Source organism: Opisthocomus hoazin, chromosome Z (genome assembly GCF_030867145.1).
Source record: "Opisthocomus hoazin isolate bOpiHoa1 chromosome Z, bOpiHoa1.hap1, whole genome shotgun sequence".
Classification (NCBI taxonomy): Eukaryota; Metazoa; Chordata; class Aves; order Opisthocomiformes; family Opisthocomidae; genus Opisthocomus; species Opisthocomus hoazin.
In genome coordinates, this window is record NC_134454.1 from 46250944 (window position 1) to 46268440 (window position 17497).

Consider the following 17497-nt stretch of genomic DNA (forward strand, 5'->3'; position numbering starts at 1 on the left):
GTAGACGTAATTTGCTGTGACGCTTTCCCACCTATGGTTAAAAATACCACTATTTCACAGTTGTAATGTGATGACTGGCTGCTTTATGTTTGCCCCTGTCCTGTTTGTTAGATGAGACAATGAGTGATAGAGCAGAGTGTCTGGAATCCGCAGGTCTAAATTACTTTACTCTACTCATTCAAGTTTTTTAGCAGTTTAGAGTAAGATTTCATGCTGTTCTGTGTCTGCATTAACCCATTTCAAAAACATTATTCACAAGACTAAAGTCATGATTCTGCTTAAAATTTGTGAATCTAAGCCAGAAAGTCAAGGCCTGGAAGATCATACCAACTGAAAAAAATAAAAAGAGGAAAAAATAGGGAACAACAAATGTTATTTTAATCTGATTCATAAAGAGATATATTTTACTAAATTAACAAGTATTGCAAATTAACGTTTCCTCTTTTCCACATACAGTAGTTTGAAGAATATGTTACCAACACAAGGTAGAAAGGAAAGCAAAAACTGGAAAAAAACCTAAAAGCTTTGAAAGTATGAACCACTGTATTTAGAATTGCATTTCTGACTATAAAAATTTCTCAATTTTATTACTTAATGAAACATGATATATTTAATTTTGGCATTTTTAATAAAAGGATTTTAAATATTAAGTGAAATTTCAAAATTAAAAGGTAAATAATTTGAAGTGACCTTTGCTACAATGTCAACCAGAATAGCTTTACAATGGGTGAGTTCAAAAGTTCACTTAAACTGGCATTCTGTTTTCGATGGGGCCCAAGTGTGGAAACGTAGACCAGAGTATAACTCAGGTCACCCTCGTGGCAATACTTTTCTAAAACAATCTCCTGCTTTCCAACAGTTTCTGCCTCAGGGACTTACTAAGACAGAGTGATATTCTTGAACTTGATGGATTTTTATTTTTATTAAATCTTCCAATCTCTTTCTGAACCCAAGTAAACCTAAAGCATCAAATCAAGGAACTGCACAGCCTAAGCATTTTGAGAGTATATACTTTCATTTTTTTGAATCTGCCCTGGAATAATTTAGTTTGATGCACTCTTGTTCTCTGTTACGTTAGTTATGATTTGCACACAGTGGAGAAGTTAGGCTCAAATTTCCTAAAGAAGTTGTTAGTGAACAACTCTCTCTTCTGCCTTTTTGCACTGTCCAGAATGATCTGCATGTACTGAGCCTAGTCCTTCTTCTCCTTGGTTTTGCAGCTATAATTGAGCCCGAAAGCTGATATGACTCTATACTAAGCAAATGTTAAGAGGCATCCTCAGCAGAAAAAAAAGGCCAACATTTCAGAATATTTTAACACATACATATGACTTCATATAGCCTAACTTTTGTTAGCCTGTGCTTTTAATATGTAGATGTGATACAAGGAAATAGCCAAGAAGTAGCAGATTCATTATGGCCAGTCTTTGACTTCTGCTCCTAACACTATTGGCAACTTCTTTCCTTAGAAAATTACTTAATAGTATCATTGATTTCTCTTCTTCTTCTAAGCTCAGCTTTGGAGGAATCCCAGTGCCTGGAAAGTCAGGGACATTGTCGCGCAGGCACTTTCATGGGTGTTTTGAAAATATTTATTATAACGGAGTGAACATTATTGACCTGGCCAGGAGGCATAAATCTCAGATCTACTTTGTGGTAAGAGATTTATAGTTAAGAAAGAGTAAGTAAATAAAATAAAGGAAAGAAAAAGACCACAGCCACTTTCATATGCAATCTGTTAACACAGTTCTAGTAAATTCTTTGTTGTTTAATGAAAGAAAAATCAAGGAATACCTAACTCAGGTATTTTATATTTGCTGATGTACAGACCCATCCAGCAGACAGTGCAAGATGCATTTTATTCTTCAGCTCTTTAGCTGATATTTAGATGTGTGTGATATATCACTGTTGTGTGGTATGTCACTGTTGTGCATGTATTAAAGCCAGTGAGTAAAACAAGATGTATTGGAAGCCATCGAAGCTCTGGCTTTGACTTCTGTACTTGACTATTAAGAACACCAACAGTACATTGCAAAAGCTTTCTATTGCTGAGGACACTGATATGCTCTGTTTTCTCCAAAGCATTATAATTTTGACAGATAAGTTCTGTTTGTCAATTTATACTGCCCTTTGTCTGAAGAGCTGTACTTTATGTTGGTGGGTTGAATGTATTTGTTGTGACACGGCCAACAGTTATATTAGCCAAATCCCTAACATTTAGAGAAATCGTTCCAATAATGAATCAACATTCTTCTGTGTTACAGGAGGTTTTCTATAAATTTTACTAACTCCTTTGATTATTTTCCAATAGTATCTCTATTTGCAGTATTTATTTATTTAGCAGCAGGAAATGCAGAGATATGAAGGAAACAGTAAGTTCAAAACAATTAACAAAAGAGGAAGTACTTTCGAGTTCCAAATATGGTTTGGATTTAAGTTCAGAATGTGGATAATCAAATTTGTTTCTCTGTCCCAGAAGAAATGAATGACAGATATCTCTTCTGATGTGAAGCTCATCTGAAATATTCCAGAATTAACTAAACTGGTACCTCCGTATAATATCCCGTCCATGATGTTGATTGATGTTGGGGAGTAGGCAGTTACAGGAGTCTCCGTGTGGACTAGTGAAAGGGAAACTACGAAATTACTGTCATAGGAAATTTCATCATCTTCATCTCTAAAGATTTGAACTATTGTCCTACTTTCAAAACTATTTAGGAGAGGTTTTATAATGTTAATGTGCCAGAAAGTGTTTATGTTACCAAAGAACCATTGTGGAATAGCCACTTTGCTGGTCTGATTCAGTATCAGGCAGCTGTCCAGATAACGTGGAGCAGGAATCTGCAGATGGTAAGCTTTTAGCATTTAGCAAGGTTTATTAGTCTGATGACTGTGTTTCACAACGGGTCAGTTCAGTGGACTATTCAGTTCTCTACAGCTGATTTAACAAGACAGTGCTTTTATTTATTTACATATATTCCTGGAAGAAAACGACTTGATTTTTAGACTAACACATTCAAATATTACAAATATTATGTTCTATGCAGTGTTTTGAAACTGTGTAGTTTCCATACAAAATTTCTCTTGACTGTTTTTCCTCAGATATTGCTAATGCCAGATTTGTTTCATTTCTTTCTAGGGCAATGTGTCCTTCTCATGTTTAGAGCCGCAGGTAGTTCCTGTCACGTTTCTGAGCTCCAGAAGTTACCTGGCACTGCCAGGCACATCAGGGCAAGATGAAATATTCATCAGTTTCCAGTTTCGCACCTGGAACAAGGAGGGATTTCTATTATCTAATAAACTACACCAGACTTCAGGTGGTTTCCTCTTATATCTGAGTGATGGGAAAGTTAAAATCAGTCTTCATAAACCAGGAAAAGCACTGAGTGACATCACTGCAGGTAACGGAAATAAAAAAAAAATCCAAGTTTCCTACACATGAAAAATAAGTTAATGTAAAGTCATTTACTACATTCTTGACTTTGTTTTATGACTAGTATGTGTGCAACTATGCTTTACCTCTGTGAATTTTAATGCAAAATATTTTCTAAATACCTTCTTTTCTCACAAACATGTATCTATGCCTTTTTCCCTATGATTGAGTAGGCTTCAAATCTGACTCCTTAGCTTTACATACATACACTATGTAATTCTCATGTGTATAATCTGGGAAATTTGAGAAATCGAAGCAACTTTTCCAGTTGTGAAGTGTAAACAAGTTAATTTGTTACTCTGTTATACTAAGCCATTCAGATATTTGTCAGTGTCTTTACAAGGCATCAAGTAACTCATTTTTTCTGTAGAGTTATACATTATTTTAAATATTGTTTGTTATTTTCTGGAGGTCTCAATTACAAAGCTTTTCATTACATTTGGACAGTGGATGCCCAATAGCAGATTGTGTTCCAGAAATCTGGGGCAAGTTTGAGTCTACATTAAAAAAAAAAAAAAAAAGAAATTTATAGTAAGGACAAAAAGAAATGGAGAAGTTGAGGAGAGCTGAAGGGTCACTTGTATAGCTAGTTACTGAATTGAGACTAGGTCAGCTACTGTTGGTAGTGTGCACTGCTAGGCAGCCCTCAGGGCAGAGCTGAGATTTCCAGAAAGTGTACCCTCTAGTCATCTTCTAAGCCATTTCACTGTTGGTAGACAAATATATAAGGACAAGAGGATGAGGCAAGTGCAGTAAGATACAGTCATGTTAGAGAGTGCCCAGCGGGGATTCTGAGAAGCAGCTCCCAACTTTCACTTAGTTTGAGAGCAAGGAGACTCCTGCTTTCACAAAGAGACTCCCCATTTTTCCTGAGTGCTGTTAGCACTTGATATGAGTACAGCAAGACTACTGACCCAGCCAGGAATCTCCTTCTTTCAGGAAAAGTGAGAGTAGGACAAAGCCAACAACATCTCCATCTTCCACGACTTAAAAAATGGTGAGAAGCAGTAACATCACCATGTGATAATATCAACACCTTCACCTAACAGCACTTCATCAGTAGTATACTGTGCTCTGACACTCCATGCATCACAGCTACCTCAGAGTTTCTCATCCTTTATGTAGACAAATTGAATTTTGCCCTTTTCTTGTGGAGGGATAAAATGATCATTCCAGAAAGACTTTTCAGGCAGGAAAAACAGAACTAGAGAGATTAGGCAAATAAATGGGATTCCAAAGAATATAAGAAAATGAGGAAATGAGGCTGGGACTGGAGTGGTTTCTGTACAGACAAAGAAGATAACCAGAGACCACTAGCTGGAGGAATATGTCATAGAAGCAATGGGTAATTTGACTGCAGAAAGCACGATGATGATATTCAAATTATTAGTTGATCCTAGATTTATTTTGAACTGTACACTGTCATATATTTCATATTCATAAAAGAAGTGTATTATCAGTGAAAAAGAAGAAGTTAGTTCCAGTAATGTAATGTGTAAACTGAATTAAGAGGTGAATAACAAACAGGAAAACTTTGTCTTGCATTGGTATTTAGAAAATAAGTTAAGGATTTGAACGTGTGAAGAATTAAGTCTTGAATAGAGTATATTCATTGGAGTGATAGGAACCAAACCAAAGGCATCTTCTAGGGTAATTTTCAAACCAGAATATAGAGCTTGAGCTATTGCTTGAGCAATAACAAATCCAGTAAGTAGACTAAGCAGTTACTGAAATAAAAATAATAAATACATAAAAAAATAATTGTCATAAAATTGAAAGCCTCTAAATCTCTTTCGGACATCACAGAATTAAAGAAGTTATGTAAAAGTGAAATAAGATTTCAGATAAAAATTATATTCAGTGCAAAAATAAAAGAAGAATCGCTTATCTAAAATGTTGCATATCAAGTGCTTGACAGTGTAATGCAGACAAAGAGAGAAAAGCAGATTCAAGCAGAGCAAAAAAACAGCCAAAAGATTGAAGATGAGGCCTCCTTAATCTTAGTTCTGTGCCCCTGTTTCTTTTAGATTGATTTCTCACTTCAGTTCCTGATACAACTTCAATTCCTGATACAAAATGAAAATTCCTTTGAGAGGAAAAATAAAAAGAAACAGGAAAAAGTTAAACGTAACTCTGAAGTTAGTTATGTTTCTACAGGTGTATAATGATTAAAAGTAAATTTTAAACAGTTCATAATTTTATTTCAGGAAAAGACTGTAAGCCAGTAATGACCACAGGTGATGCTGAAATTTACACAAATACTTTGATAGTGTTTCTGTGGGTGATAATAGGATCAACCCTGGTTTTTGTTATAATCTAAAATAACAGCCACAAAGAGTACTATTGTAATGACAAGAGGTTTCCCTAGACTCACCATCTGAAAATGTCAATCACTTAGTAAGAATGTCAGTGGTATGTAGTTAACAGTGATGATTTCGTCTTTTTAGGAGCTATTTCAATTGCAGTTCAATTAGTTATGTATATTAAAGAAACTATTGTCATACAGTGTCATTTTAGCAGACCAGCTGAAGGTGGTGGCCCTTTTAACAGCTGAAGACTGGCACACAGAACAATTTATTCAATTTCAAAGTTGCAACTCTATACATAACATATTAACTGAAATACCCTAATACAAATCTTGTTACTCTATGCTGAAACAGAAATTAATGTTCTCATGCTATGTTAAGCTTACTCTTCTTAAAGTCTAACAGGAGGAATTGTGTTTGCCTTTGTGAAGACAGAAACTACTGCAAAAACATCATATTCTCTTCTAAGAAATAAGTTATCTAACAAAACCATATGGGGAACTTAAGAGTTTTTGGAGTGTTTATAGTCACACTTACTGAAGCAATTCAAGTCTTCTGTTAGAGAATGAGTAATTAAATTATGGGGGTCTGGACAGGTTTCTTCCCCTACAGGCAAGGACATCACCTAACTTTCACACAAACACATGATGTTGGACAAATAAATCAGAGCATATTTCTTTGTACACTGTTCTTAAATTCATTATCATGTGTTTTTAAAGATTTCTTCAAACATATAAAAATGAGGAGAATGGTAATTAATGAGTGATTAAGTTATAATAACACGTATCTTTTTCAGAATGATTGCTTAATGTGTTTCCTTTGTAGACTCTTTTGCAAGCTGGTTCTCAAATATTCACAAAGAAATAACATAGATTAAAAAAAAAGAAATGAACACAATGTTAATTTGTGTTGAATGATGAGACCAAATAGAATTATCTGTACAAATGTTTGAGATCTTATTACTCAGTTTCTTCATATGACTCTGTCTTTCTACACAGCACTTAATTTCTATCCAGCTTTTAATTAAGTGGTGTTAACAGTCATTGCATTTGATGGTTATACTTCAGACTAATCTATAAATTATTTTCTCTGAACTAGTTTTTTTAGTTACTCACTGATCTCCTAATAAGACATATACATTTTCTTTTTACATATAGGTGTTCCTAAGGTTGGATGTCATTGTTCTGCAAAACCTCCCCCAGACCTTTCTTTTAGTGCTTAGATATTAAAATGATGGATGTACTGCTAATGAGAATACATGGATATCTTGTTTAATAGGTACCTTAACATGTACTAAAGATTTAATTGCTATTTTTTCCTCACTTGTTTCTATTAAAGTATTTTTAGAACTCCTAGTGGAACACCAGACAGTATAAATTTCAGATGGAATGGAAATGTTAGCATTCTGTTGGCATCCACCCTTTAGAAGTTGTACCGTTTTGTGGCTTTGCACAAGGAAATGTGAATTTAGTCAAGGTTCTCTATTTCAGGGTTACAATGAGCTGTTTTCTCAGAATTATCTTGTACTCTCACAGTGGCATTCCTCAGTCCCTAGATTTAATGAAGGGGACTTTTGGTAAGTCTTGACTTAAGCTATATGAATGTCATTCAGTATCTCTAATCATGCCAGCCTGTGTGAAGATGAGATCAAATAACCATCCCAAAATCATTTAGTAGGTCAGTATGATAACTACAGTAAACAAACCAAAAAGTGCAAAATTAATATAATCAATTTTCCAGTAATCAAAATATTTTTCTACTTCAGTCATTTATTTAACCTCCTTTATGTTAGGGCATTCTCTTTCCTGTTTTGACAGTCACATATTGGAATATTTGGAATATGATTTTCTCCCAGAACAAGAAGTTTAGTAAAGTAGGACCTAAAACTGAGAATTAAAAACAATTATCCTTGCAGTAATTGAAATGAAATTACAGAATTTATTGTTAGATTTAATATATTCAGTAATAGCATAGATAGTGAGTTTGAGTATATCCTCAGCAAGTTTGTTGATGGCACTAAGTTGAGTGGTGCAGTTGGTTCACTAGAAGGAAGTGGTGTCATCCAGAGGGACCTTGGCGGGCTGGAGGAGTGGGCCTATGTAAACCACATGAAGTTCAACATGGCGAAGTGTGACGTTCTGTGCCTGCATCAGGGCAATCCCTGATATACAGACTTGGGGGTGAATGGACTGAAAGCAGCCCTGAGGAGAAGGACTTGGAGATACTGGTGGATGGAAAATTGGATATGAGTGGACAATGTGTGCTCATAGGGTAGAAAGCCAATTATATCCTGGGCTGCATAACAAGAAGCATGGCCAGCAGGTCGAGTGATTCTCCCCCTCTACACCACTCTCATGAGACCCCATCTGGAGTTTGTGCCAAGCCATGGGGTTCCCAACATAAGAAGAACATTGAACTTGTTAGAGTGGGTCCGGACAAGTGCCATGAAAATGGTCAAAGGGCTGGAACACTTCTCCTATGAAGAAAGACTGAGAGAGTTGAGGTGGTTTGACCTGGATAGGAGAAGGCTTTCGGGATACTTTATTGTGGCCTTTCAATACATAAGCTGGGGCTTATGATAAGAATGGAGAGAGAGCTTTTTTTCCCAGAATCTGTAGTGATAGGAAAAGGGGCAGTGGTTTTAAACTGAAAAAGGTTGGGTTTATATGTCCCACCACTGGAAGTGTTCATGCTCAGATTGTATGGGGCTTTGAGCAACATGATCTAGTAAAAGAATTCCCTGCAAATGGCAAGGTGATTGGACTAGATGATCTTTAAAGGTCCCTTCCATCACAAGATATTCTATAATTCTGTGATTCCCAAAGGAAAAGATAGCATATTGCAGAGATGTGACTGAGAAAAATATTCACTTCAAGTACCTTTACAAATAAAAAAAATCCTTGCTTAATTTTAGAGAAGAAGTGAAAGAAGGTGGAGCTTTTGGTAGCTGGGGATGGAGGCTAGAAAGAGGGAAATAAATAAGTAGAAAAACAATTCCTTTTAAAAAAATTATTTTCTGAAAAGTCTAATCTTAAAAACATGGCTTTACAAACTATATGTATTTTAAAATTTAGCTTCTTATTGAAGAAAAATTCTTCAATGATTTATAGAAGGAAACTAATTATATTACCGGGAATTGGGAAAAAACCCTTTCTCAGACTTAATTTTCTGTGGTTTAAAAAATACATTATTCATATTCTCTGTTTTAACATAGCTAGTTTCTCTTTGATGAAAGAGCATAGTTCGCTGAAGTTCGTAGTGGTATAAAAGACCTAAGGAAGGTTTATCTGTTTGTGATTCTTTGTTGATTTTTTTTTGAGGTTAGTAAAACCTTTCGATATATTTGATGAGTTCTTGCTGTAAAATAGTGTTAAAAAAATAGGAGAGGTAAATAATAGTACTCGTCAAGTCTAGACACTTCATTATACAGTGTGACTCATCTATGCCCATAATATTGCAAGACAGCAATAATATTTTTCTAATGCTTTATCTACTTTATTTTTTAAATGTCTGTTACACTTCATATTACCTAGCCAAAATATAACTAGACACAAAATAGCTAGGTTTTAAAGCATTTTCTTAATCCTCAGCTCAATAAAATGCCAGCCCTAACATAAAATATACTATCCTGAATTTGTATTAACTGCCACCAGTACAAAGGGACTTCTTCAGCAGGTGGACACCTTAAAAATCTAGTCAGTCCCTCCACGTTGCCTCTAGGGCTATGTAAAACCTTGTTACCACAAGATTACCCCTCTACAGGTGACCTTTTGGTAGCCAGCTGTAACAGTATTAGTACTATTTTATACTGTATGGAATAAGGTATCCAATTTTTATTTCAGTAAAAAGTCCATCTCTATAAATGTCAAGAATATGGACTTTCACAGAAGCATAAAATACATCTATTTAATGCTGAATATTTACTCTAAGTGTACTGCTCCTGTTAGTAAACTCACATGCCACTTCTCATAGAAGATAGCAACCAAAATTAGCAATGGCCAGAGTGGTATCAGAAAATCTGTGACTGCAGCCCTGTGCTTTCTGCCATAATAGAAAGGTGAATTGTTCCTGAAAGTGCAACACAAAGATAAGAAGATCTGTTAGCCTCTAGTCTTTCTTGAACTGGGAAGCCCAGAACTGGACACAGTACTCCAGATGGAGCCTCACTAGGGCAGAGCAGAGAGGGAGGAGAACCTCCCTCAACCTGCTGGCCACACTCTTCTTAATGCACCCCACGATACCGTTGGCCTTCTTGACAACAAGGGCACACTGCTGGCTCATGGCCAATCTGTCATCCAGCAGCACTCCCAGGTCGTTCTCCACAAAGCTGCTTTCCAGCAAGCCTGTACTGGTGTGGGGCATGGCATTGTTCCTCCCCGGGTGCAGGACCCTGCACTTGCCCTTGTTGAACTTCATCAGGTTCCTCTGCACCCTACTGTCCAGCCTGTCCAGGTCTCACTGAATGGCAGCACAGCCTTCCGATGTATCCACCACTCCTCCCAGTTTTGTGTCATCAGCAAACTTGCTGAGGGTACACTCTGTCCCTTCATCCAGGTCATAGATGAGCAAGTTGAACACGACTGGGCCCAGTACTGACCCCTGGGGAACACCATGAGCTACAATCCTCCAACTAGACTCTGCGCCACTGACGACAACCCTCTGAGCTCTGCCATTCAGCCTGTTCTCAATCCACTTCACTTTCTATGCATTTAGCTCAGCTTCCTGAGCTTACCTATGAGGAATTTATACTAAACATATTAGAGATATTTTCTAGACGATAATTTATCTGAATCTATAAAGTGATTCTAAGATTTATCTCTGGATTGTATGCTGATCTTGTATTTAGGCTGTGGTGGTTAACACTATATGTATCCTAGTTACGATATAATTTGAACTTCCTCATTTATTCACTCCTCTAATTTATTTCCTTTCCTTCTGTTTGAACTAATCGTTTGACTGGTGGACTATTTCTTTAGAATATACAAAACATTCTAGAAAGGAGTGTATAAATAGATGAAATTTTGAGAGGGATATCACAGATCACAAATCATAGGTACTCTGCAGTCAAGAAAAGACTTTTACATACTTCAATGGTTCTATTCTTTGTTCTTCACTGAAAGAAGTATCTCTGTTCTGAAGACCACTCAAGAACACGCTGGACATAAAGAACTTAAAGTTAATAATGTGCTTACATATGGCCCTGTATAAAATTTCTTCAAATATATATGTGTTTTCCAGAATCAGAGCTTTAGATTTATTGCTTTGTGGCACCTTATATCTACACAGCCAGAAGTAATGTAAATTGGTGTTAGAGGCTAAACTTTCAGAAGATTTTCCCATATATTTCCAATAAAAGAGACAACTGAAAGAAAAATAGTCTTGTGGCATCGACATGACGGTTGGTGAAGCTTTTAGCATTCACAGGATTTTGCTATTTTACTAGGTTATAATATAATGACTACATTTGATTTTAAAGATGAAGAAATCATTTGTAATTGTGCTGTAAAAATGTGTATTGTGTAAAATGCTGAGTCTTCCATCACAATGATATCTTAATGATAAGCTCCTTAGATTGGGAGCGTACTTTTCATAGTCACTATGTTAAATGGATGTATTGCTGATAATTAGGAGTATTACAGCTGTAAGGCCTATTCACTGAAGTACTTTTATTTTTTCTTTGTCAGATGTGAAGCAAGGCAATGGACAAGGGCTCTGTCTTCACAGAAGACTTACATGCTCTTTATTCATTTTCTTTTTCTTTCATGATCACCTGGAGTTTTCACATTGACTATGATTTTTATACTAGTCTCTCCTCCTTTCAAATTTATAACATTCAGGTAGTATAACAAATAATGGATGTTTATACCTCATTTTTGTTTTTGTTTTCCTTCCAGGTGTTGGATTAAATAACGGCCAGTGGCATTCTATATCCTTCTCTGCCAAAAAAAATCGTATCAGTGTAATAGTGGACAATGATGTGACCTCATCTGCTCATGCCTCCATACCTCTGCAAATTTATTCAGGAGATGCTTTCTACTTTGGAGGTGAAATATGTTGTTTATTTATGCTGCTAATATCCCACAGTTAAACATCAATTTTTCCTGGCGTAATTCGTCAAATGGCAAGAATTATTTGGCTTCCCTGACGTCTTCTTTACCTACTCGGATATCTCTCAAAGGATCTGGTTTTCAGGCACTGCTACGATGCTTTTGAGTTTGTGCTTCCTTAAAATTTTATAATGTTTAAATTACCACCCTATATAATTTTTCATTTTTTAGAACATCGTTTTCAGGTATCATAGTCTAATAATTGAATATAGTCTTGCGGAGAATCAGACAAACACAAAAAAAGTCACTCTTGTCGCACACTTACTGTGTTGCTAAATCATTTTTTTGTAAGAATCTTCCACCAGGATGACTTCAAGTTTTCACCTTAACTTAATGCTTGCTTACTTATACAAATATGGTCTTTACATGATACACACTCTTAATTTTTTTTTTTTACAAGAGTGACACACCTTTTCAATGTTTGGAGAATTCATCTTATACCTAAAACGTACGTTTAGATATCTTCATTTCTCTAGGATTATCGACAGTTATCTGTCACCAAGTCATTTTGTTATGAGTCGTATATATTGTTACTGATAGAGCTGAGTGTGTTGTTTTGTCTAAATCACTTGAGAATGGACTACTAATAGCAATATTAAACGGCTTCTGAATGCATTATTCAGCACTAGCCTAATGCTTCATGTCTTAGCTTTATGACTGAACTATTTATTAGCAATTCTCAGATTTCAGAGAAAATTTAAAACTGCATGCAAAACCCTAGATGAGTATGGACCACGTCATAGTCCACAGATCAGTTCCCTTGAAAAAATAGGTTGTAAATAAATTCCATGCTCACAAAGAGACTGTAAATATAGGAACTGCTGCATGAGCATCAATGTGACTTTTCACATCTGGCATCTAGCCTTTACTAAACTTGTCACTTGACCTGGCTGATAATCAGAGAAAGATACAGATTATTGGCCTTGAATAGCCAGGAAACCTTTTTTTTTTCCCCTTCTGTGTTGCTTCAGGTTCCCACATCTCTGATTAGGTGATTTGCGCTATTGCAGGGTTGATGGCACAGAACAGGAGGGATGTGGGGAATTGCAAAAAGCAGCATATTCAATTAAGTTGTACAAGGACTTTTCTATTTATCGCTGGTGGGGTGGAGGGGGTAAGTTAATTCCAAGGACATTGAAAGTACTAATTGCATATCCACCTCTCAGCTTCTCTCCTTTCAGCTTTATAGCTGGAATCAGCAGCTCCTGCATGTCATAGAAACTTGAGGAAAACCAGTAGAAGGTTCCTGAGTTTAGAAAATTATTCATTAAAATTCTATGTCATATAGCATTATCAAAATGCCGACAATGTATTTTGACTTTCTTTCTGAGTTTATATGAGTATTTACTGTATTTCTATAAGCCGATTGTTAAAACAAGAATATCAGCCTTCCAGGAGAGGTGTCTTGGGGACATGGTTGCTAGTTTTCTTGTTTTATTGAATAGAAAGTGTGCAAGAAATGTGTATGCTTAACTGGGAAAATGTGTAATAAACATGGAAGTACTTTAGCATTGTGTCAGCACAATTTCTAGTCATGTTTTTGTCAAGCATATGGTACCTCTTTCAGTTCTTGGAATAATAATTCATTGTAACTATTAGGGCAAAAATAGATTAATATTGCAATAAGCACATATGGTAAATTTCATTATTAAATGATTTCTTCCTATCTTTAATACCCAGCCCATAATTATAAGAAATCTCAATTTCATTAATATTAAGGATGTTGCCTTCTCTCTAACAGAACTAGAAGACAGCTTTTAAAAGACAGACATCACAAAAAAAATCTGAGACGATTTTGTAGAATAGCTAAGTGTGAAAGTTATAAACTTTTCTGCCTTCTGTGGCCTTTTTTTTAAAAAAAAAAGTAATATGAACTCCACTGGAACTATCTTATTCTCAAATGAGTGTAAGATTTTTCACAAAAAACAGAATTTATTTTAACATTTTATTGTAGAATGCCTAAAGAATGTGGTTATACCTGTAATTGATTTGTCTGTGTGTGGTGCTGAAAAGTTACTGTGCTCCTATTTGGACTTTTGCAAGTCCGTGGATTTGTTGTTCTTAGAGCAATATAAAAAGCAGATAAAAAATGTTTTCCTTTAGAAAGGTAATAACAGTTTTGAACAGTTTGGTTCCTCACCAGAGTACAAGACATGGAGAATTTATTTACTTATTCCATTTCCATTTTAGTTCATTTTCTATCGTATACTTCTTAAAAACATATCTATACTATTTATGTTGTTGTACACTCATTTGAACAGATTTACTAGTTTCCACTGTCATTTTACTTTCCTGCATAGTAAACCTCTGCACTGTCTTTACAGGACTTCAGAAAATAACCATTAGCTGTGTGGAATAAAGAAAAGTCTTAGAAGTTACTGCTTCCTAACATCATGAAGCAAGAAAGTCTTTGAATGCTGTGAACCAGAATGCAGTATTGTTTGACTGAGATCAAAGAATGGCCCTTGTGCATCATTCCAGAAGCAATATTACCCTTTGGAAGAACGCAAAATAAAAAAATTTTTAGGCATATTTCGTCATGCAGTGTTCAGCTGCCGCTGGGAAAAAAAGCTCAATGTACATGGTCTAACTCAAATCAGGACTGAAGCAATTTACTGGTTTATTAAAAATCAGTGAACAAGGCATTTCAGGATCAGTAACGCAATAGGCAAAGCATAATATTAGATACTTTCAGAACGTTCTTCATAGGTTGGATAGGACATCCAGACATTTTCTAGTCCAACCATCTGTTCTAAACAAGTATGATTAGATCAGGGTGTGCAGGGCTGAGACGACTCAAAACTTGAACAGCTCCATGGATGGAAATCTCATAACTCCTCTGAGAAAACGGCCCTCATATTAACCACCTGCATCGTAGAAACACTTGTTACTAATGTCTGATCAGAATTTGCCATTTTTTACTTTTGTCCTTTGCCTCTTGTTTTGTTGCTGTGCACTTCTAGAAAAAGTTTCGCTCCATCTTCTCTGTATCATTTTGACAGATAGTTTTATCTTTTTTTAAGACTGAACAGGCCCAGCTTTCTCAGCATCTCCTCATACAACCTGTGTATTCAGCTCCTTGACCATCTTGGAGGCCTCCACTGGACTCACTCCAGGATGTCAATTTCTTTCCTGTGCTGGGGAGTCCAGAACTATAGCACTCCAGATGTGATCTCACAAATGCCACACAGAGGGAAGGATCATTTCCCCAGACCTGCTGGCTGTGCTCTTGATAATACAGCCCAGAATACCTTTGGCCTTTTGTGCTGCAAAGGCAAATTCCTTGCTTATGGTCCACCTGTTGGCCACCAGGACCCCAGGCCTTTCTCTATGAATCTAGGCAGTTAACCTCCAGCCTGGATAGCTGCATGGACTTGTGCCATCTCAGATTAAAGAACTTAAACTTGTTTTTAATGAACTTCATGGCATTCCTGTCAGCTTGTTTCTCCAGTCTACCCAGGCCCCTTTGAGTTGCAGCCTTGCCCTCTAACATTTGACCCCTGCCCCCAATTTGATATCAGTCACAGACTTGCTGAAAATACCTTCGGTTCCGTCATCCAGGTCATTAATGAAAACATTAAACAGCATAGCTCTCAGTACTGATCTCTGAAGGACCCTCTGTTCATTGACAATCAACTGGACTTTGCATCATCAATTGGCTGCTTAGCTTATCAATCTGGTGACAGGGAGGCTACAGAAAACTGTTAGGGGCTTTGCTAAATTCAAGGTATGCAATGTTCATTGCTCTCCCTTTGTCCACACTGCCCATCTCTTCAGCAAAGAAAAGAAAGAACTTGGTCAGGCATGATTTAGCTTATAGTTACCCAGTTACCTTCTTGTCCTTGACATGGTTAGAAATGGCTTCTAAGAGGACTAGCTCCATGAACTTGCCAGGGACTGCAGAAAGGATGACTGACCTGTAGTTTTCTGTGCCGTCCTTCTTGCCTATCATGAAGATGGATCTAACATCTGCCTTTTCCAGTCATCAAGAAGCTCACCAAATTGCCAACATGTTTTGAGGGTTAAAATGTTAATAGCTTCACAAAGACAATGGCAATTGTTACAATGACATTGGCGAGCTCCTCAGGTGTCCCTTGGACTCTTTCTTCCTTTAATGTGGGTACTTCTTCCCTTCTTCATGCTCTGCTAGGACATGGGAAGCCTAAGGATTAGTTTTACCAGTGAAGACTGAAGGAAAATGGCCTTGTACAAATCATTTCCTCTCAAGGCCCTTGTCACTAGGTCCCCTGCCCCATGGAGTACTACACCCATAATCCCCTTAGCCTTCCGTTTGCTACTGTTGTGCCTATAGAAACCTTTTTGTTGCACTTCATCTTCCTAGATAGTTTTAATTCCACCTGAGGTCTGGATTTCCTAACTGCATTCCTAGACATGCAGGTAGTAGCTTTATATTCACCTCCAGATTGCATGTCCTTACTTCCACCTCTAGTATAGTTTCTTTTTGTGTTTACACTCACTCAGGAGCTCCATATTTATGTTTGCAGGCCTTCTGCTTCTGTACTTAACTATGTTTGTGGTAGACTTTTCTTATGCTCTGAAGAGTTTTTTGTTGAAAAATATCCAACCTTTTTTCTTTCTAAGGTAATTTCCAATGGCATCCCCAAAACAAGTCCCGAACAGACTGGCATTGGCTCTTCTGAAGTCCAGGGTTGTAATTCTGCTTTTTTTCTTGCTCTCTTCTTTGTGGATCTCAAACTCCGCAGGATGATATTTGCTGTAGCCAAGACTGTCCTTCACCTTTATATTTTCAACCATTGCTCCCTTGTCTACGAGTAGCAGGTCCGACAGAGCATCTTTCCTGGTTGCGTCATTGGTGACGTCCATCAAGAAATTTTCTTCAGTACTTTCTGAAACTTTCTGGGCAGCTTGATAAATAAAAATCACTGTACTTAGTAACTAATTTTTGTCTTATTTGACTTCAGGTGTGACTTAAAACTTGTCCAAATTATGTGCACCTCGTATTGTAACCTAACATTTCGTGACTAAGTTTAGTCAGTCAATCTGTTTACCACTTAATTCCATTCATTGCTTTGGAACTGCTGCTTGGCTTATCCTTTACCCAAATTTTTAGTGATGCTTTTGCATATGTTTTAAAGACAGTGAGACTGCACAGAAGTACTTCATTACAATTGCACTACCATGCATAATCAGAAGAGCTTCTGGCTGAAATCTTCCACTCACAAAGTTTACAATACCTGGAGATTATCAAAGTTCAGTCTACTTTTGGAATATACATTCTTTTCAAAAACACTTTTTTTTTCAGCTCCAGGTTTTATGCTTCTTTCAGGCTGTCCTAGCAATGGAGACATTTCTGAATGTAATACCTCATTTGGTGGCTTCCAAGGATGCATGCGACTCATTTCCATTGGTAACAAAGCAGTGGATATGATCTCAGTTCAGCAAAATGTTTTTGGCAATTTCAGTGACCTTCAGATAGATTTATGTGGCATTACAGACAGGTAAGAAAATAATATTTACTCATTTATTTATTTATTTACATGTTTTGTTTCCAATACTGACATGATGACAAAGAGCAGAACACTTACAAAATGACATATTTCTTCTTTTGTAAGAATTCAATAGTCTAGAATAAATGCAGTATACATAGCATAGCGATTAGATTTCCATGC

At 36.5% G+C, this 17497-nt stretch overlaps 1 protein-coding gene across 1 annotated transcript in view; it reads left to right on the forward strand.

Annotated features, from left to right (window-relative positions):
* Positions 1-17497, forward strand: part of CNTNAP4 (contactin associated protein family member 4) — a 279906-nt gene that overhangs the window by 192459 nt on the left and 69950 nt on the right. The window contains exons 7-10 of the mRNA XM_075411353.1: positions 1513-1656; positions 3140-3401; positions 11634-11783; positions 17155-17326. Of these exons, the coding sequence (XP_075267468.1) occupies positions 1513-1656; positions 3140-3401; positions 11634-11783; positions 17155-17326 (728 nt within the window). The remainder of the gene's footprint in view (positions 1-1512; positions 1657-3139; positions 3402-11633; positions 11784-17154; positions 17327-17497) is intronic.